Source organism: Neospora caninum, chromosome IX (genome assembly GCF_000208865.1).
Source record: "Neospora caninum Liverpool complete genome, chromosome IX".
NCBI classification, from domain to species: Eukaryota; Apicomplexa; class Conoidasida; order Eucoccidiorida; family Sarcocystidae; genus Neospora; species Neospora caninum.
This window is the reverse complement of record NC_018390.1, coordinates 3,988,421-4,008,998: the sequence shown is the minus strand read 5'-3', so window position 1 is coordinate 4,008,998 and position 20,578 is coordinate 3,988,421. Positions and strand designations below refer to the sequence as shown.

Below are 20,578 nucleotides of genomic sequence, written 5' to 3'. Positions count from 1 at the left end.
GGCATATTTGTAGGGTGTTGGTCTTCTGCCTACACACATCCCTGTGATGAGGCCTCTTCGGCAGATCGTGCTGCTTGCAACCTTTGAATCATCGTGACACACGGAAATATCGTTTTGGACGGGCCCATCATCGCCACGCCAGGCGGCTGGCGATGTCCGCGGTCTCGCCTTTTTTCCTCCCATTGTTCCTCAAGGCCCACTGGCAGAATATGAATCAATCAGTCGGTGCTAAGACTTACTCTCTGGTGCCACCACGAATGTGTTCATTTGCACTCCTATAGAAGGAGGAACAAAGCTCATCGTCACCTCGGGCCAGCTGCGGTAGTAAAAAGCGCACATATACAGGGCTGCACACATGCTTGCACGCTGCCGATATCCATCCAAAATAATAAATCCCACTGGACCTGGAGAGAGCCACAAAATGTAACATACATTTCAAAGGGCGTTCGTGCTCCGGATTGTCTGTGAGTGCACTGATGTCGAGGTCGACCTAAGGTATGCTCCGCCGTTTGAACAGGCCGTTGCCCTGTTCAGACGGTACGTGGATTCCCGTCACCCTCGATACTGACTTCCCCTTGCAATAGGAAGACATTGCCACGTCATCGCCAGATTATATAAGTCTGCTTGGAACGCGGATATGGACGGAGGAGATCCAAAGACTTATCATACCCGCGAAAAATCGACCCCCGTAGTGGGCACTTACCATTGCGAGGAATGGTTGGCACTCGGTTACGGAAACAGGTACTTGTCCGCTTGTAGTACCTCCAGAATATTAAAAAAGTACAAGATTTCCCAGGGATGAAGGTGACTCCTTGCATCAAGCGCCGAGTCCACGGCGAAAAATGAAAGAGCAATACTCCGCTAGCTGCCACAAAACGGCGTTTGTCGGCTGGAAGGACGGTGATTGGTGCCAGCAGGCAAATTGCACTGGTCCGGACGAGTTTCGTGCGACCACAATTCCCGAAAACCTGTAATAAACCAACAAGCCATGTGCAAAATTGGTAGCTGTACAAATGCTGCTTTTCTCTTCTTTACCCTCTCTCCCTCTAGCAGCATCGACGCGCTAGCAGCATTGAATCGCAGCGTGGCGTAGCTGTGGCACTCGATCAGTTCGTTTGTGAGCTCCGATGCAAGAGGTGTCATGTCTTCGTAGTTGTGCGAAGCGAGGCACAGGTGTGTGTTGGCACCTTTTACTCGACAGTTGTAACGAGGGGTTAATCAAGCGTGGCTGGTGCATAACAATTTCCACGAAAATAATCCCGGTGTGTACCGCCATTCTCATCACAACAAAAACGGGAACCCGACGCACTGGGCGCCGGGGCGTCTCCACTGCGAACACACTGGTGAAGGAGCGGAACCTCAATTGTTGAAGTGTGTCTTCGAAAGCTGTGTGTTAGCTTCGTACTGGCTACGAGAGCTGCCTTGGGGCGTACATGCGAAATCACTCCGCTATGTCTGGCACTTTCTCCCCAGCACTAAACGCAACGTTTTCTGGAGAACAGCGACTACTCCCCAAACGCAAGTCCTCCGGTTGATCATTCAGATTGACGGGTCACCAGGTTCGCGGCATTGACGGCAGTCAATTGGACACCCCGTTTCCAGTGTACAGACCTACCGGTACGACATCGCTGGCGGTGTGTACACCCGGCGCATCCGGTGGCATTACTACTACACTTCTGCCGCAGCTCTACGTTTTTTTTGTGGGAACTACTGCTGATCATGGCTACCAAGCTGCAAACTGATCTCGTTACCAGAGCGCAGTCTCTGCAGATTCTCAAACACACGTTGAACCTTGGCGTGTCTTCAATATTATACCTGCGGAATTGCTTCGAAGAGGATGCTTTCCAGCCCTTGCAGTTTCAAGGTCTGCATCTCAGGCAACTTAAGCCAGTAAATGCCAAGGCGAAGCGCATACTCGGGTGGCTTCAAGATGCAGTCAATGACGCACTTCAGCAGGTAGCCACTATACCGTCCGCATAATACACCGCTGGCACCACAGTGGAAATGTCAGGAATACCTTGAGCATCTTTCCCTCGGCATTCACTGCAGAAAAACCGACAAACTTTTGGAGTGCTATCAGTTCCACTTCACCTACACAGGCGATGAAGCTGGAATTTCTGTCACTGTTAGAAAGGGCAATGCACGTACCTTTGAGCGAGTTGGACCCCGGCTGGCTTGTGTGACGAAAGACGAGGCCAAAAGGCAGACAGAACTGGTAAAGCTAGCTTACCGTGTTGGAATAACCGCGAGCTACTTGTAATTTTGTCAGCTTCTCCGGTCTATGTGCTGCCTGACACAATCTTTGGAGCATCTGCCGGACGAGCACTACGTTTCAATGACAGTGAGACATGGTGCTTTATAGTATGTCGTGGAAGGTGTAATGTGTTTCTTCGTATTTGCAGCTGGCTTACAATGGAAAGGTCCGGGTTTCTGAAATTACAGAAATTCTTACGTTGCAACTCATCAACTTACAGACTCCTGTCGACTACAGTGCTGAAGGTTTTGCACCAACGGATGCACCCGTCACCTTCGGCGACGACGTTCCTCTTGACGCTCTAACTGGAGAAGTGGGAAGATGACTCTCTCTCAGTGCCATTCACCGCTCTAGTTTTCTGGTGTTAGATCCGAACTGGGTACCATGCGTTGACGGTCCGGATTCAGACCGTGTGTGACTCAGAAGACACGTATTTTTTGGAGTGGGAAACCGCTGACCAAAAGGGTAAGGACAGAGTAGACATACTATTAGCTGCGATATCCGCTCTAATTTGCATATTTTCAGAAAATTCATTGAAGCAACACCTGAAGGCTTACGTACTCCAGACAGGTTCGCCTTTATCTGGGCATGTCCACACATAAGAGAACGCGAAAGAAGCGTTTGTGGTAGGAATTACTGATTGCAAAGAACTTGCCGAAAAACTGGACCTCCCCGTCTCTGTTGCCGAAGCGGCTTTTGATGAGCTGCGCCAACACGATGTCTGCTCCAAGGACAGCAGTGAGGCTCCTGTCATTGAACCTTTTCGAAGTAGAGTCCAACTCTTAATATGTTGGTAGGTGAATGTGCCCGCCCGTTTACAGAGAGGTATAGAAAAGTGGTTCCACCCTTCCAACTGAAATCAGAACCGCGAATCAGACTTGCCTCCAGCTCATCTCTAGTTGAAGTGGCTAAACCAGATCGGACTACTGACGACAGCAGCAACAGCAAATCATCCCGAGAGGGCACTGAAAAGTGTGGTGATTGCGCTCCCGCGGTAAGGGAGACCTTTATAAATATCTTGCACGTGCAAATCACATTAAACTCAAGATTGAGGCGTCCGATGTGATACCTCTGCTACGGTCTTGCGAGGAACTGGCTCGACGTTACAGGCACGTGACTAAGGACATTATTGCCAGTTCATGCGCTGTGTCGGACGGCGTGGGCAAGGAGCTCCTCAAGCACTTGATCCAAAACGGTTTTGTGAAGGCGAAACTTTCACGCGGTAGAGGGCACGAGTAAGCTCGGAACCATTATGTTAATCGAGCGGGTAGCAATGGGAAACGAAACTTGCGCAGATCGAATGTTTTTGCATCTCCGGCCGCTTCGATGCCAAGAACAGACTTGGCAGCACGAAAACGTCAGAGTGTGTCTAAAAAGTTCCCGTGCGGTGTCGGGCTGCTTAGTCGGAAAAAAAGGTAACTCTTTGGTATGTTCAGTCGTATCACGCCTCCTGCATTAAAGGATTCCCCATTAAATCCGACAGGACAAAGTGTTCCCGACCTTGAAGAATTATATAGTGCCTTGCTTTGTCTTGACCTGGTTGTGCTTTACAGCCCTTTACACCCTTTGAGAAGGGGGACTTCCGTGGTTGGTGGCCTTATAATACCCTGGGGTTCCCACCCTTTCAACCCCGCATAGAACGGGTCCAAGCTGGTCTGGTTAAATTTACTTTGGTTTTTTCATCCTTATACGGTGCATCCCCTGTCACGTGTGACTCCCAGACTACACCACTGTTGCACTCGTTCCGTAGCCGGGAGCCACATGTGCGACAGCCCAGGCAGCTTTGATTATGTGAATATTTGCAAAAGAACGCTCCTTGGGCATTTCCAGCTATTCAGGCGCGGGAATATGGCCACAGCAGGGCGCTACATGAGTTTGCCATTATGTGCGAGTAAATCGTGTTCGCTTTCAGACTACGTTGTATCGCTGGGTAGCACGAACGCCGGTAGGCGACAGCAACGAAAGTTTTGCCACTTCAGTTGCCGGAGCAGTTCTTTTGTAGATAGCAAGAAATGTTCCGCAGGCATCTGTAGGCATCAATCAATTCAGGCAATCTGGTGTTTCATTATTCATTGGTAGCTATCGGAAGCGCTGCCTATGCTGCGTAGTCAACACCAGCCCAGCCGCCGTCTTGTTAGCCACCATCCGAGGAAACACCAGTTTCGGGGCAGACGACCAGCGAGTTCGGGGGGCAGAAGTGGCCCTAAAACCGCTGTCAGCAAAAACAGTGAACTAAACACTCACTTCGTCTTAGAGTCGGAAACACGCCTCTACCTAATGCGCTTCGAACTGTTTACAAATATGCCACCCTGCTTGAATCTGCGGGTAGGAAAATGCAGATGCGTTAAACACACTGCGAGTACACATGTCGGGTCACACGCGGTCCATTTTCTCGGTGGCTGATGGTGGTACAACCCTATACAGTTGGTCCTGCTAATTATTGCGCATGCTTTCGAGGGAAAGCCGGTACCGTGCTGTTGCGTCTTTTTTCTCCGACCCTCGCTCCGAGGCAGCACTGCTGCATGCAGTCGTCGAGTGCGGGAACAAAGCTTACCACCGTCGTTCACCTTCCTTTCCTGTCGTTCATGCATTTATGGAAGTTCTTGAGCTGCAGCTTTTTTATGCGGCGTGCGCTTTGAGGTGTGACATTCTGCTGGAGGATTAAGGTGGAGTCTTGAAGTTCGTTTGAAGTCGCTACCATGGGTAAGCATACTCTCTTTGTGGGGCAGGTCACAGCCAACTACTCAGTCGCCACTGCCAGTCTGCCCTGTCGTTTGTCTACACGACATGTCTGACAAAGTTGAACCACTTTCACACGTGCATCGCAACCAACAGTTCTCTATTTGAAGCGAGGGATTGAGCAGTGCATGTTCGTGACTTGCTGCCCCACGGGCGTTTCGTATCAACCACAGTGTGGTCGCGGTAGGTGGGCGGAGCACTGATACAGGTCAGCGCTTTGACTGATGATGTGTTTAACGGTGGCGTACGCTTCAGTTGGACTTTACTGTGGAGGGTGGATATCTGTGCATTTGAGAGTAGATCATTCATTGTTCTTTTGGTGAACCACACTATTGTCATCAGAACGTACTCAGTGGCTTCCTTTTCTATGCTGCAGGGAAGGTTCACGGTTCCCTCGCCCGTGCCGGCAAAGTCAAGAATCAGACCCCCAAGGTCGCCAAGAAGGAGAAGAAGAAGCCACCCACCGGTCGCGCGAAGAAGAGGCAGCAGTTCAACAGGAGATTCACGACTTCCGTCGGCCGCAAGAGGGGACCGAACGCGCAGACCCAGTAATTGCACTCGTGTCTGCTGGGGAGCTCCGTCGTGACATCTTCAACTTCTTGCTGCAGTCGTTGGTGATACCATGTTTCTCTGCGGTGTTGTGGAGACTGGTCACAAGATTCTAGTGATCGTACGTGCTTTTTCCGTGAGCAAACCTGTCACTGGAAGTCACGTCTTCTAATTTCTCCCGGAACTCCGGTAGTGTCCCGGAGTTAATCGACACAGTGGCGTCTTGTTACGCAGCAGCGTCACGGTACAACTATTGTTAACACTGTGGGAGCAAGCGATGACACTTGAGAGTACCACGTTTGGGCCTAGAGGAGAACAACATTTTTGGAGAACATTCGCACACAGCTTCTACGCCACCTCAAGTGCATGAGTACGAAATTTGCTTTTTCGTAGAAACGACGTTTCCCCCGAGATACAGCCTTCAATAGATTTCTTCTCTTTCTTAAGCACTTCCTCTCCTCCTTGAGCAACAAGCTGATCCTGGTCCACAGTACGCACCCCGTCTGCGATGTCACTGGAAGGGCGAGTAATGGGCTTAGACTCAGCCTGAATGAAAATGCTTAGTAGACACATACACGGATGTCACCATGCAGATTCACCTGGTGGCTTGATATGCCTCTAAGCAGCTTTTCTTCTTTCTCTAACTCCTTCTGATGAGGGAGGGGCTTGTATTACATTATGGGAGAGTGATCGCCGAAGATGTCTTGCCTCTGCCTCTTGTTCTTCTTTCTCTACCTGTTCGATATTATTCTCGAGAGATGACACAGCAGTATTCGCGCCTTGCTAAGAGCAGTTCGTTGTCTGGTCAAATGAGGAGGAAGAGTGGGCCCACTGTACCTTCATTTGTTCCATGACCATCTGGTGCCGCTCACTCTCACGCCGCTTTACTTGCTCTATGTCGTTTGCGGTGTGTTCGTGATAATCTGCTTCATCCATTAGTTCTGCTGGAGTGGCACACAGTTCAGCCAAAGCTCTCAGAAACGTGACAACCCGCTTTTACCCGTCAGCTCCTGCTTTATTTTTGTTGCGACATTTCGCGAAACATCTCCGAGGGCTTCGTTGAGGGAGGCATTCCTAGCGGCGACTCTGTTGTTCAGTCCACCTACGCATCTGTATGTATCTGCAACATCCCTCATCGCAACGCTGGATGCCCAACGTTTGCCGCAGATGGCTTTGCTTCGACGTATAGGAATTGTGACCGCACTTACGCAGTTTCCTGTGCTCCTGTCCTTGTGGCAGGGGCCAACAAGCAGGTGAAACCAACAAATACTCCGCAGGTGGCGAGAAGCCTCATTTTTGGGATTGTGCAGATTTTTCTCCCAATGAGGTACAGGAGAGTGACCTTAAAGGTGAATTAAGAGCGAAGACACAGGTATTCATGCTCTCATGCAATGAGCCGCAGGTTGTTCCAACTGCTGTAGGTACAGCATTTGTGGTGTGACCTGTGATTGATCTCCAGTATGCAAAGAAATGGGTACCACAAAGCGATCACTTTGCTTCTGTGCCGGTGACTGACGGGGAGAAGAAACAGAGATGTTTATGGTGGGTTGTCCCTGACACGCTCAACATGGATATTTTCTGGTGCTAGCAGTCGGTCGGCAAGCTGGGGTCAGCCCGCTGGAAGGTCATGTGTGAGACAGAATCGCTCCTAATACGAGGGTTCTGCTCATACTCCCACCTGAGTCGTCGTTTCCTCTGGCTGTAATCACGAGTTCCTGATGAATCGCGTTTGTGAGCCATACGACTGGACGGAGCATGTGAACTAGCTGCAGCCTGCTGAACTCTTCGATTTCTTCGCTTCATCCCAGTGAACTGGATGCCAAAACGTCAGATCGTGTATCAACTGGTGCGGCGGAAGCCAAAAACAAATGTAGCAAGGCAGGGCTCCGCTTCACGCATGCGACAGAAACTTCCTACGGACTGAACAGCCAATGCACCACAAAATGGTCAGGTGCCTGTATTTCCGGGAGCTATCTATCCGTGTGACATGTTCTGTCTTCGGGCGTGTTGAATAGCCGTAGTGGCGCAGCAAAAACAGGTGTCCGATGATGTGCGGCAGGATCATAATCTTTCGCTCTCTCCACATTCAGTGAGAGGGAGTTTCACGGTTTCGGGACACACGCTGTGACAGTCAGAACAGTAAATTCGTATCTTTTCCTAGTGGTCCTTTTCTGTGCCTTCTGTTTCGCTTCATTTTGGGCTGTATCCGTTTCGTGACTGAGTCCCGTAACGTACGCAGGTACGCCTTCTGTTTGCTAATCACGAGCAGAAGGCTCCTCCAGGTGGTCTCTGGCACAAATTTTTGCGGCTTTTGTCACCATGGCTGTCTTTCGGCTGTGGTGTGTGTTACTGGTGATTGGGTTTGCTGCGACCCAACGTGTTGCATCGTCGAAGGCGCAAGAGGAAGTGCAAGAGGCAGGTAGGGTGCACAAAGAGGGAAAGGTGAAGGTTACAGGCATCTCAGACGATATTAAAACTCGGTTCGACAGGCTTTTCAACGACAGTGCGCTTTCATTCTTTCACTCTGCCCAGAAAGGAGAACGCAGTGCCTTGAAAGAAGAATGGGACGCTGCAATCGAGGACTTCCGATCGAAAGCAGAAGCCAAAAGAAAAGAGTTGTTCGGTTCCATCCTTCAGATAGATAGCTTAAAAGGATTGCTAGGTGAGCACCAGTTGAAGGATTTGGTGGAACGTGTTGGACTGCCAGCGCTTCTGAGTGGTGACGATGCTGTGTCTGCAAAACTGAATGAGCGAGAAAACAGATTTGCCGCCTCGCTCAAACGGCAAGAAAATCGAGATCGTGTAACGGGCTTCGTGAGAAACTACCAAAAGAACATTGTTGATCTCAAGGAGACTCTCATAAAGAGGCTTAGCAACAAGGAGAGCCTTCAGAAGCCTGCCGCGTCTTCCAAATTCAACAAACTGCTGGATGAAGTCAGTTTCTCTTCTATTATCAAGGGAAAGACAGCAACTTCCCCCCGGAGACTTTCGGTCATGAGTTTTTTGGAGAAGGCAAAGGAACGCCTGAAATGGACATCCACAAGTACGAAAGAGTCGGCAAAAGTTACTGAGTTTGAGGAGAAAATTGAGACACTGAGGAGAGATATCGCTGAGGAAGTGTCACGCCAGCTGAGCAGTCGCAGAAAGTCTGTGAATGCAGAGACGGTCGAAGCGGTGCTAAAACGTGTCGGTGTGGAGGGACTAGTGCATGGAACCATTCGTGACACGATGCCTGCGGAAGAGAAAGCAGTGCTAGAGCTGGCCCATGGCAAGTGGATGCAGATGCAGCGAGTGAACAACAATTACGAGCGGGTTGCAGGAGCTTTGCGAGACAGTCTTCTTTATGACCAAGAGGCACCCCTGTCGCCGCGAATGAAGCAACGCGTGGAGGAGATATACGAAGAGGGTCTCCGAGGACAGCAGGGTAGCAATGTGAGAAGGCTGTCTGAAGTCCAAGCATCGAACTCCCACACGTATTCTCTGCCTCTTGCCCCGGAAGCCCAAACGAAACTGCCGGGAGATAGTGAGAGGCTTTTCCAGTTGGTTCCGAACATTTCAGAAGCCTTGAAGACCTTTGAGGAGAAAGTTTCCAAGTTGATGGACAAGACCTTATCTGACTTTATCAAGCGGGAACAGATGCAAGGCATACTGGAGCCCGACGTTCTTTTGACTGTATTCCAAAAGTTAGGCCTCAAAAGCAAGGCGGGCCGAGTGGAAATTGCCCTGCCCAGCCTGCGTCGCATCACAAACTGGAACGACTTAGGTATCGATCAGGTGGTTGCCGGGAAACTGCAGAACATCATTGGGCTGGACGAGTTTGTGAGGAAGCTCCAGGGGCTGCTACCCCAAGTCAACTCGAAGCTGTTAGTTTTGAGTGGTGAACTAAAGCAACGGCTTGCTGCGGCGACAGAGAAGCTCTCTGACTCTCAGTTTTTCGACGGGAGACCCCTAGGCAGCTGGGATACCCAGCTGATTGACAGTTTGACACTTAACTCGATCCTGAAGGGACATTCAACAACGGCATCAAAAGCGGACCGAACGCTACAGAGTGTCAATACCACAGTCGCTGAAGGAAGCGACGACCCAACGCTAGAGGAGCAGAAAAGCCTCGAACCATCTGAATAGTTTGCTGCATGACTCCGGAAGAAGCTCATTCAGCAGCTAGCTACCGTACCAGTCTTTCGTCCGCTTCTGAAGGCAGCGGCCGTGGGGACACTGACGCGGGTCTGGCGCCACCGACTGATGTTCGAGACGACGTTTAAGAGCGGGCTGACAGAGGCACCTGCAGAGGCATCACCATTTTGACAGGCGGGAGGGAGCTGTGTACTTTGCCTCTTGGACGACAAACAAGTCACGAGTTTCACAGCCTCCCCTGCAAAGAATGCAGGAGGAGACAGGATGAAGCAGTGGCATACCGGGCAATGCCTGGTTGATTTTTTGAACAAGGGAACGGTCGCTGAAATCACTGAAAAGACTGCTGCGAGTTGCTACCAAGTTCGGGGAGGCCGTGCAACCGTCAGAAATACACTAACAACATGGCTCATGAGCCAGTCTGTTTTGAAGTTACCTATGCTCGAAGGAAAACCTGAGAAACCATCAATCACCTAGGCACGTTGAGAGATGAAGCACATGCCTCGTCGATTTGATTACCATCTCGCCTGGCCCCATTCTGTGTTGATTGTTGCAATCTCCAAGCGGGTATCTCCGGTTCTCCCGGCATTTTTTTTTATTTCGCAACAGGACACATAAACATTTACGGCATTCATGCCCTTGAGTTTTTCCAACGGCTTCACCGAAACTCTTTTCCTGTGTGAATGCCCTTATTTTCCACCGCAAAACCCTGTGGGGTGTCGGCTGAAGATATTATTACCAGGAGGCTAGTATTCTTTGTCCACTTGCTGTGAAGCCAGACCGAGACCTCGACAGTCCAGATAGTGCGGATTTTTCTCCGTTAGGTTTCCTGTTGCTAGCGAAGCAACGCGCCATCTCTCCCAAAAGAGTACTGTGCGTAAGTGGTGGAATCCCATTCTACCTGTAGAAAATGCAACCGGTTGATTTGTGTTCTTATCATAAATAACAGGCATTTATGGTACGCCATAGCGGCCAAAAGACTTGTGTACAGATGCATATCGGGGTCTGACTGAGTGGTGAGCTTCTAGTTGCTCCGGAGAAAGGGGCCAGTTCAGCACCGAGGGTCCTAGCAGGAAAGGCGGAAGTTGTTCCTGCCCTCTGCTGTGGACCGACCAATGCACTACTCTAGCGAGATATTGAGCACAGCAGAAGGAATTGGATGAACACGTCCACAGGCATTAATCCGCTGCTTGACAACACCGTTCTGAACTGTTCAGTGAGGTGGCAAAACGCCCTTCGTCCAAAACGCTTGACAGCCACAGCAAACAGAACGCTCTCTGCTGCGGAAACACAACTCCGGTCGAAATGGACTCGCGATCGGCTGTGCAACTTTGGTGCATCTTAAAGCTGGGAATCTAGAGGTGATCATTCAGTTGTTTTCAGGAAAAGCGGTCCGCTCGCCCAGAGTCGGCTTACCTATTCCTACAGCGAGAAAACTAGAAAACCCGTTTTAGCGATAAATAAGGTACCAGAGCCCGAGAGGAAATTTCATGCTCCGCCTGTCCCTGAACGCTTCGACATATGCAAGTTGAAACATAGTGGAGTTGCTGTTTCATTGGAGCATCTGGCAGATTCCGTAGCACCGAAAACATGCGTTCGCTTCATTGCACTCCTGTGGAACGATGACTCTACGGAAGTATAGCTGGCGTTATTTTAAAGTTGTCAGGCTGTATATATACACACGTGTCGTGTATATATATTTCCTTGCACGCATAGCGTTCGTGTGCACCTCCATCGTTAGTACGTCTCTCTTTCTGTTAACATTGGTATACACGTAGACGCATTTGCAATATTGTTTCCTCCTGAAAGCATTCACCGACACCTAACAGAGGCACCCGAGATACAAAGGGGAATCGATGAGGAAGATGCCGTGATTCATTCAGAGGATATCAGCCATTACATATGCGAAATGAGGGGCTTTTGGTGGGTCTGATTGTTAAAAAATCCTGCTTGTCGCCCTGTGGAACAAGAAACAGGAGGCCATCGTCTCTGTCTGGGCTGCTGGGTCCGGGATTTACCTTTCTGCAGACATGTTTGTCAGGAGCGCTTTTCAAGAGAGGCTTCCAAGGGAGCCACACATGTGGCCGTCGTAAAAATGCACCATCGACTATTGAACTCGCTGATACAATTGAAACAGTACCTCTCTCTCGTTATGATTGATGCTCATGCAGTCCAGTGACGCTGTGTCTACACACCGACGAAAGCGGAGGAGGGTTCTACCAGCAACTAGCACTCTTCCGTCAACACTTCAGTCCTGACAGCAGACAAGAGGAGCAGAGGAACGCAAGAATTGTTAGCATTCTTGACAATCTTCTGATGGGCTTTGTCGACGCTCCCTGGGCTTTCTTACGTCGCGCCCGTCCTTGTTGACGACTGCAAAAAGTAATGTTTCACAGCAAGAGACGCTTCTGCGCAAGGCGGACGCTCGCAGGACAGATCCCAAATTTCCACGGGGAGGTGTGAAAAAAATAGCACGTGGCGTTTTTAAGTTACCCTCGAGGTCTGTCCCAGAGAAAAATTGGACAGCATACAGGGGAAAAATTCACCTAGCTGCCCCCTGCTGACGGGTCGGTGAAGTTTGCAGTTTTTGCCGTCGCCGCGGCCCGCGCATGCAGCGGGTCTTGTGGCATCGACGAGCAGCCATGAGGCGAAATGGAGTGACTTCTCACCATCAAATGCCAGCGTACACTGCTTATTCCTCGCATGCCTTAGACTCTGTAGGCGAAAGACCTGACCTTTTTTGTTTCTGAAGTTCCAGATTGAACTCGGTACCCCGCGTGTACCCACGATTCCACCCCTGAAAGGTGTGTTCCTGGGACAGCCGAATAGGACACAGGGGACCTCGCTGCGTGACGAAGGTTGTGATAAAATATGTAGTTCGTCACTTCGGTTCAAATTTACTGTTCCCAAACGTTTTAGAAGGTGGCGTAAATGGGAGTAGAAGCGAGAACTCTTTTTGACTAGTGTAAGACGATCCATAGTTTTCCCTGCAATACATGGCGTTCACTTCAACTTGGCAGAGAAATGGCATCTTTGCGCATTGGGTTGTTCTGCGGGTGGTGCCAACTCTTTTCCGAGCCTCGCTTCGCTTTGTAACCCAGATTTCTACGTCCATTTTCGCGTATAGCAACGTTCAACAGTGATATCTTCTGACTCAATTTATAGCCTTTGGGCTTTCCTGGGCTTACTGAAGCCCTCTAGCTGCCAATCGGATTTACGCTGTTAACCACTACAGGGAATATCCCGCAAGAACCGTTGTAGAGTCGTGTACCAATATTTTCCCTCATGCATGTGTACATTCCGCGCTCTTGATAAGAGAATCCTTTTCCTCAACACGAGACAAGAGGTGGATAGTCTATCAGTTTTTCTTCGGCCCCGTCTGGCAGAGGATTGCTCCTTGCCCCCCATTCTTGCTCTGCCTTTTTCCGCCCAGGCAGGTGTCCGAGTTCCTGTTTGTACGTTTTGTCGTCGACCAGAAAACGTTTTTATATTCTGCCGTGAGGAGAGAGCCGAAGAAGAGCCGATTTCTCTCTTAGCCGGCCAATTCAACGGCTTCCGTGGTCGTCAGCATGGCGTCACCAAGCAGTTTCGATATATCGGATTTCATTTTCGATGCAGCGGACCTTAATTTCACTCCGAACGGTGCACAAGCGATCTCAACTGTTCCGGAGGCGGAAATTGACGATGCGCTTTCTTCGCCGTCTCCTTTTCCTAGCGGCCCCACAGGGGCCCTAGATTCTTTCTCTCCGTTCCATCAAGGGAGGAGGAAACCTGACGTGGAGGACATCCACAAGCAGGCGCACACGTCCGGGCGCAGCCTGCAGAGATGCAGCAATTCGAGTAGCGATGTTCCCAGAGCCGCTGCAGCGGTAGACGAGTTGCAGGAGCAACTCGATCTTCTTCACCTCGCTCCAGAGGAAGTCGGAGCCAATTTTCAATTCGGCCAGGGGCCCTCCGAAACCGTCGATGTCTCCGTCGCCACGCCAGGCTCGTCGCCCGGACATCCAGAAACAGATGACTCCCCCGGTTCTGGGGAGGCAGACGAAAGTTGCCACAACAAATGCGAGGCTGGAACTCCGAATGGCACGCATGCGATTGACAGGGGCGAACACGGAGCGGGTGTGCACGGTGAACTCGATCGTGGAGAAAAGACGACGAAGGACGTCCCTGAACACGCATGCAGCTATTGTGGTGCCAGCTCTCCAGAGTGTGTCTTGAAATGTTGCTGCTGCAACAAATACTTTTGCAATAGCCCCTGCAGTGTCAGCGGCAGCAGTATGGGTTCCCATATCATCTTCCACCTGGTCAAAAGCCGACACAGAGAAGTCATGCTTCATCCCGAAGGGCCGCTCGGTACGTCGTCCTTTCTCGACATTGAGTGCATTAACGAATAGGGCCCACTCTGTTCATTTCCACAAGCATCTGCGGCGTCGCGTGTGCAGAACAGTTCTTGTTGGCGGGATCTCTGTCGACGCAATCTGGTACAAACACGGAATGAAATGTGCGTCGCGCAGAAGTGATGGCGCGCGCTCCTTTGATGTTTGTGTCGCGCTTTGAGACGCCTTTTGCATGTGCCTGAAAACGTAAATTCCCTCTTGGCGCAGGCAGAAAGCATCGACTCAGTGCGTTTGTTGCTGGGAATCCCACGGGAGTAGAGCCCGCCGCAGCGGTTGGACGCCCACTGCTTTACCGAACAGTACACACGTCGAAAGGAACTCTCTTGTTTTGTGCTACTCTAAAGGGAGACAACACTTTCCCTTTTTTCCTGGCGCTCGACTGACGTAGTCCTTCGCTCGGCGAGCCAATCTGCCTTGGAACGGGCGTGCTCGTTCATCTCGACGTGGCAAGAACGTCAGAGCACTCTGTGCCCAGCAGGGAATCTGTGTCATGGAGCTTGGCAGCGTGAAGGAAACTGATGGGCTGGTTGATGTTTTTCCGCGCAGGCGTACAGCTTGTCGTCCCTGAGCTGACCTGCTACACACGACTTTGACTCCTGTGACGAGTTTTCGTTTGGAATTATGAAAGCCTTTCCTTTTCAGTAGTCGGCGCTGTGAAACTATATTATGCCCGCACCGTTTTCTCGTAACTCTCGCAAGAAATGAGGATGCTTTCGTCCTTTCTCCTCGCAGGTGACTGCACTCTAGAATGTTTCCAGTGCGGGAGTCGCAACGTTTTCCTTCTCGGCCTCATCCCTGCGGAACAAGAAGGCGTTGTCGTCCTCATATGTCGGTGAGAGACGCTGGCCCATTCGAAATCTTCACCCCACATGCACAGCATAGCGCTTCCAGTCCAAAGGTACATATGCATGCATATGTGCATATATATATATATATATATATATATATAGGTGTATGCATCGATTGAGGGCGGCTGGTTGCATGTGTGCCGCTGCGCTTTCCCTTCCACAAACTGGACGGCTGTGTCGAGCAGTCGCAGACATCCTTGTAGGGAGTGCCCGAGCGCAAAGGGAGCGGCGTCGATTTGGAGATGTGTGTGAAGCAGAATGAAGCGCACGTTTTGTTTCTGTAAACGTTCCGCGTCGCATCGCCTATTTGCTCTGTTTGCATGATTGTCAGGGAACCATGCCTGTCTAGCAGCGCTCTGAAGCAGAGTGGATGGGACCTCTCTCAGTGGCAGCCGTTGATTGAGGGCAAATCATTTCTTCCCTGGCTCGTGCGGCCAACGCTCACGGCGGACGAACGACGCGACTGCCACGTTGTCACTACACAGCAGCTTCAGCGTCTGGAGGAACTTTGGCAGAAGAATCCTCAAGCGACTCTCGAGGAGCTCAGTCAAACGAGTAAGGCATCAACGACGAGGCGACGCGTGGCGGGAGTCCGCTTGCAGATACGTTGTTGAGAAATCACTCAGGATACCTGGTAGCTTCGACGAGGGACTGTCTCACAGGAGCGTGACCATCTGGATTGATCACGTGCTGCCAGTTGCCGAGTCTCAAGTATTGGTTTCTTGAACACATCGAGCACGGTTCTCTCTTGATCGCCTGTCATTTGCCCCCGCTGGGGCCTTGCGGTCTGTGGAACCCCCATTATGAAGTGTGCTTTAGCGTTTCTTGGTACACAGACTTGCAGATGTTGAGATGGCCCCTCCGCAGATTTTTCAGTTCTTCGTCCGTGCACTGTGTGTTGGCGCATGCGTGCGTATTACAGATGCATGCGTGCACCCTCTCCGTGTACGTGTGCGTAGTTGTCATCTACAAATTCGCGGATCATTCCTGGGTTGCTGCCGCCCGGACACTTGTGTGCACATTCCCTAGACCCTGTAGACCTGTCTCAGGCGTACGAATCAATCCCTCTTCTTTGCTTCTGTGGCTTTTCATTCCGCAGAAGAAGAAGCGCCACTTCCTTCCGTGAAGTTGGTCTACGAAGACGGCTTCGACTATCAGCGAACATTCGCGCCTCTCGTGCAGGCAGAAGCGGATTTCGACAAGCAAATGAAGGACGGCCAGAAGCTCGTGAGAGTCAAACTGAGGTGGGAACAAGGCCTGAACCGCCGACGCCTTGCCTACTTCATGTACGCCCGAGACGAAGGGTGCAACGTTCGCGTAGCAGCGGGGGACGAGGTGAAGATTTCGACGATGCTGCCAAAATCCGTTCTAGCCGCTTCCTCTGCCCCGGCGACTTCCAGCGGAGCCGGGTCGCAGGGGTCGGGGGGTGCGCATGGCCATGACGCGACAAGTCCGAACGGCACGAGTGACGGCGGGGCCAGAGGAGGGCTCGAAGGAGACGCGAATCTGGTCGAGTGGAGTTGCACTGGCAGTATAACGCGTTTCTCGGAGGACAGTGAGGAAGTCATTGTGGAAGTTAAAAAGCCGCCGAACGTGAAGGGAGCGTGGGACAGCCCGGTGCCGCTGTTGTACACCATCGAATTCGTGTGGAAAAGCACATCCTTCGAGCGCATGCAGGCGGCGCTGCGCCAGCTCGCAGTAGATGAAATCAGCGTGAGCAGTTACCTGTACCACACGCTGATGGGGAAGCAAATGGAGCACCAGATCATTCAGACGCCGATGCCCTTGCAGATTTCGGCGCCCAACCTGGCTCCGTTGAACCCGAGTCAAATGCTGGCCATTCGCTACGCACTGCAACACCCGCTGTCGCTCATTCAAGGCCCGCCGGGGACGGGAAAAACGTTGACGTCCAGCACGCTCGTCTACCAGATGGTGAAACTGAGTGAGATGGGTTCTCACGTGCATCCACGCGGCACAGGCGGCTTCAATAAGGACGGAGGCCAGGTGCTCGTTGTCGCTCCCAGCAACGTTGCTGTGGATCAGTTGGCCGAAAGAATCAATCGGACAGGTCTCAAGGTCATTCGAATGTACTCAAAGTCTCGCGAAGGCGCTGCCTCGTCGCTCACTTCTTTCTGCATGGAGCACCTGGCGCTCCACAAAAAGGTTCTCGAGCTCAAGACCGCGGGCAGCGATGAGATGGCAAAGTATCTCCAGCTGAAAGAACAAACCGGCGAGCTAGCAGCCGCTGATGAGCGGCGTTTGCGCCTTTTGATCTCCCGGGCAGAAATGGAAATCCTGCAGACTGCGGACGTTATCTGCACAACTTGTGTCGGCGCAGGAGACAATCGCCTGCAGGGGTTTCGTTTTCGCCAGGTCGTCATCGACGAGGCCGCCCAAGCCACCGAGCCCGAGTGTCTGATTCCGATCGTCCTGGGTGCAAAGCAGGTTGTGTTGATAGGGGACCACTGCCAACTTGGCCCGGTTGTGTTGAGCAAGAAGGCGGCGGCTGCTGGCTTGGCAACGTCTCTCTTTTCTCGTCTCCTGGCGCTCGGTCACCGACCCTTGCGGCTCAAGGTTCAGTATCGCATGCATCCTGCCCTCTCGTTCTTCCCTTCATATTTCTTCTACGAGGGCGAACTTCAGAATGGCGTGACCATGACGGAACGGACCTACTTTCACCGAGGGCCTGGGGAACATCGGTTCCCCTGGCCCAGCGAGGAGCGACCGATGTTCTTCTACCACTCGACCGCATCGGAAGAGATCAGCGGATCAGGGACTTCCTACGTCAACAGGGTCGAGGCGAGCAACATCGAGAAGATCGTCACTTTTCTCCTCAAATGCGGTCTGAAAGCGTCGCAGATCGGTGTCATTACACCGTACGACGGGCAGCGGGCTCACATTTCGTCGCTGTTTCAGCGGCAGACAACCCTCGGGCAAGCAGCCTTCGCCGACCTGGAAGTCGCTTCAGTCGACGCATTCCAGGGACGAGAGAAAGACTTCATTCTTCTCTCGTGTGTCCGGTCCAACAGCAACACCGGAATTGGTTTCCTCGCGGACTCGCGGCGGTTGAATGTGGCCATGACTCGGGCGAAATACGGACTCATCATTTGCGGCAACGCGTCCGTCCTCGCAAACTACATGCCCCGGGTAGCCCGTCCACCCGCGGGCTCGGCGTCTTTGCAAGGGAGCGGCGCGGCGGGCGCGACCTCAAACGCCCTCGGTCCTGGTGGAGTGGCAGTCGGTCCGGGGGCTGCCGCCCTTCCTGGAACGTTCGTTCCCGAGCCTCCCATTTGGCGCCTGCTGATTCACCACTACCTCAAGTACGACCTAGTTGTTGACGGACCTTTGAGCAATTTGAAGCCATCGAAAATCCGCATCACGCTCCCTCCGTTGACCCCGTTCGGGGCCCTGACTGCGCCGGGTGCCTCGGCGAAGGGCGGAAAGGGTGCAGGCGCTGCAAAGGCTGGGAAAGCGGCCGGCAAGACGAAGGCCGCGTCGAGATACGTTGCCGCAGAGGAGCTTCTGGACTACGACCGCCATGCGACGTCTTCTGGATATCTGCAAACCGTCCCCACTCCTGGAAGTCTCAACGCCGGACAGCCGATCGTTTCTCCTGCCGCGTCGGCCTACATTCCCAATGGAGCCGGCGGCTACTATTCTGCGCCTCCTCTTTACCCGAGTGCGGCCTTTGCGGCCCTGTTGGGGGCGGATCGAGGCTTTCAGTCGCAGTCTCCCCTCCCGTCGTCGTCTCTGATGGCTGCACATGCCGCCACCAGCAGTGCCTTCTACTACCCCCCGAGCACAGGCGGCGCGCCGGTTTCAGCGGTGACAGCCTCTGCGGGAGCAGATCAGACGCTGCGGGCTCCTGCGGCTTACTTCTCTGGGCGTGATGGCGCGAATGGACTGTCTTCCGGCGGTCCGGGCGCGAGCGCCGCTTCCGCAAGTTCGAGCAATAGCAATCTAATGGGGGGCGCCACTGGGGGCGGAGGAGCCTTTGCTTCGCGATCCCTTTCGTCCGCGGAGAAGGCTGCTGTGGGAACGGCGAGTGCAGGTGCCGGGAAGGGCGGAGGTCCGAGAGCCGCTCACAGAGACGCCAGAAACGAGGCGAGAGAGCGGACTGGAGAAGGCCCAGCACAGGCACTTCGAGCGTCTGACCTAGATTTTGTAGACGGCCCCCGCGCTCGCTCTGCACCGAGACCAGGCCGAGCCGCGACAGTCGTGTCGGAACAGGTGAGAGGATGAACACCGCATCCAGAGAGGAAAGCCGACACTCCTCTTCTGAGGTTGAGTGCGCCTAAAAACAGGGATGAACTTGGCCGGCGAACAAGCACGTGTGGCGGGCGTTTCATGACTGCATTCCGCTGTGTTTCGCAGAAGTAACTTGGTAGGTTCTTGAGCGGATGAAGGCGCGAGTGACTTCAACTCGACACTCGGGCGACGTGCTCGTGGGCAGATTCCGACAATTCTGAAAATAGGGGGTCACGTCGGGAACAACACACAGTTCGGGCTTGGCTCAGGGTTTTTGCTCACATGCACGTTCGTATATGTGTCGTTTCTTTTGCTGCGGGAGGGGTGCTGAAAGGGGCTCCGCCGACTTCCCAGCATGTGCCGCGCCGACCGCGGACGAAGAGAAGCAGTCAAACTCACAGCGTCGATCGGCACGGATAGGATATATAGTGAAATCGGCAGGTGCCGTTTCTGTCATAGTATGCCGTGCGGTGTACTGAGGAAACGCTTCTCTAGGAGCTGTCCGGAACACATGGCAGTACACAGACAACAAAGGTTGCGAGAAAAAACCCCAGGAGAGACAAGAGTCGATTGAACGTCTCCGCCAATGTATGCCTGCGTTGCTGTGTGCCTGTTGTGTGTGCTTCTCATTGTTGATTTCCAGTTTGATGATGACTCGTTCACATTCATAGGCAGCCAGGTCGGGTTCTAAGCTGCGGCGTATCCGAATTCCAGTGGTAGCTTCCTTAACTACGTTTCGTTAGCGCTGCTTGGGCGACTACGGCAGCAGAAGAAAGCCGTCTAGGCCAGCATGACGCCCTTCCAGGCGGCGGATCTCAGGCCCTGTGAAGCGGGGCGCGAATGTCTTAACCCCGGAAGTCGGTAAAGGGACCAGTATCCAGAAGGTGATTACCAGTTGCCCCTCGAACACCAGCGGGCCTTGTCAAGAGACGTCAGGGCAGACGGCATCGACATTAACAAGGGACAAACTGTTCTCCCGTCCGCGGGTGTTGAAGGGACCTTCGGTGAAGTCAGCCGGAGATATTGCGACGACTCCAAGTCTGACTGCGCCGTTCAGAGCCCTCTGTGGCGGCCCACTGCCCCAGCGAAGATATTCTTCTGCGGGGAGACTTCGAAGCCCCTCGGACTTCGTCCATTGAGCGAGGCGGAAGTGAGCACACATAGGCCGGAAACAGCTGAAATTCGCGTCGACAGCACGCATGCATTAGGCAGCACACTTTCACGCGGTGGCTGGTTTGCGTGGGTTCCCCCTCCGTCCCTCAAGAGCGAGCAACGCGTGGGAAAGAGCACCCGAACCGGGCATCCCCCGAAGAGGCCGGGGGATTTCAGGCTCACAATCGGAGAGCGGCGTCTGAACGCGACTACCATAGCCCGATACCATCCTTGCCGTTGGATCTCATGGCGGCGCCTCG

The 20,578-nt window shown here is 52.6% G+C and overlaps 4 protein-coding genes across 4 annotated transcripts; 3 read left to right on the top strand and 1 right to left on the bottom strand.

Annotated features, from left to right (window-relative positions):
* Window positions 1-4,953: 4,953 nt before the first annotated feature.
* Window positions 4,954-5,545, top strand: NCLIV_043250 (putative 40S ribosomal protein S30; the record flags this gene model as incomplete). Its single annotated transcript, XM_003881241.1, has 2 exons — window positions 4,954-4,957; window positions 5,370-5,545. 2 exons carry the CDS (start codon window positions 4,954-4,956, stop codon window positions 5,543-5,545), a joined length of 180 nt encoding a protein of 59 aa, XP_003881290.1.
* Window positions 5,546-5,890: 345 nt separating this feature from the next.
* NCLIV_043240 (conserved hypothetical protein) lies at window positions 5,891-6,678 on the bottom strand (the record flags this gene model as incomplete). Its single annotated transcript, XM_003881240.1, has 5 exons — window positions 5,891-6,088; window positions 6,142-6,189; window positions 6,251-6,325; window positions 6,380-6,486; window positions 6,543-6,678. 5 exons carry the CDS (start codon window positions 6,676-6,678, stop codon window positions 5,891-5,893), a joined length of 564 nt encoding a protein of 187 aa, XP_003881289.1.
* Window positions 6,679-7,861: 1,183 nt separating this feature from the next.
* On the top strand, window positions 7,862-9,667 carry NCLIV_043230 (putative DNA double-strand break repair rad50 ATPase; the record flags this gene model as incomplete). Its single annotated transcript, XM_003881239.1, has 1 exon — window positions 7,862-9,667. The coding sequence occupies one exon, from the start codon at window positions 7,862-7,864 to the stop codon at window positions 9,665-9,667; it is 1,806 nt and encodes a 601-aa protein (XP_003881288.1).
* A 3,575-nt stretch (window positions 9,668-13,242) lies between these two features.
* On the top strand, window positions 13,243-19,857 carry NCLIV_043220 (putative regulator of nonsense transcripts UPF1; the record flags this gene model as incomplete). Its single annotated transcript, XM_003881238.1, has 5 exons — window positions 13,243-14,026; window positions 14,803-14,902; window positions 15,250-15,473; window positions 16,018-19,148; window positions 19,810-19,857. 5 exons carry the CDS (start codon window positions 13,243-13,245, stop codon window positions 19,855-19,857), a joined length of 4,287 nt encoding a protein of 1,428 aa, XP_003881287.1.
* Window positions 19,858-20,578: the final 721 nt, after the last annotated feature.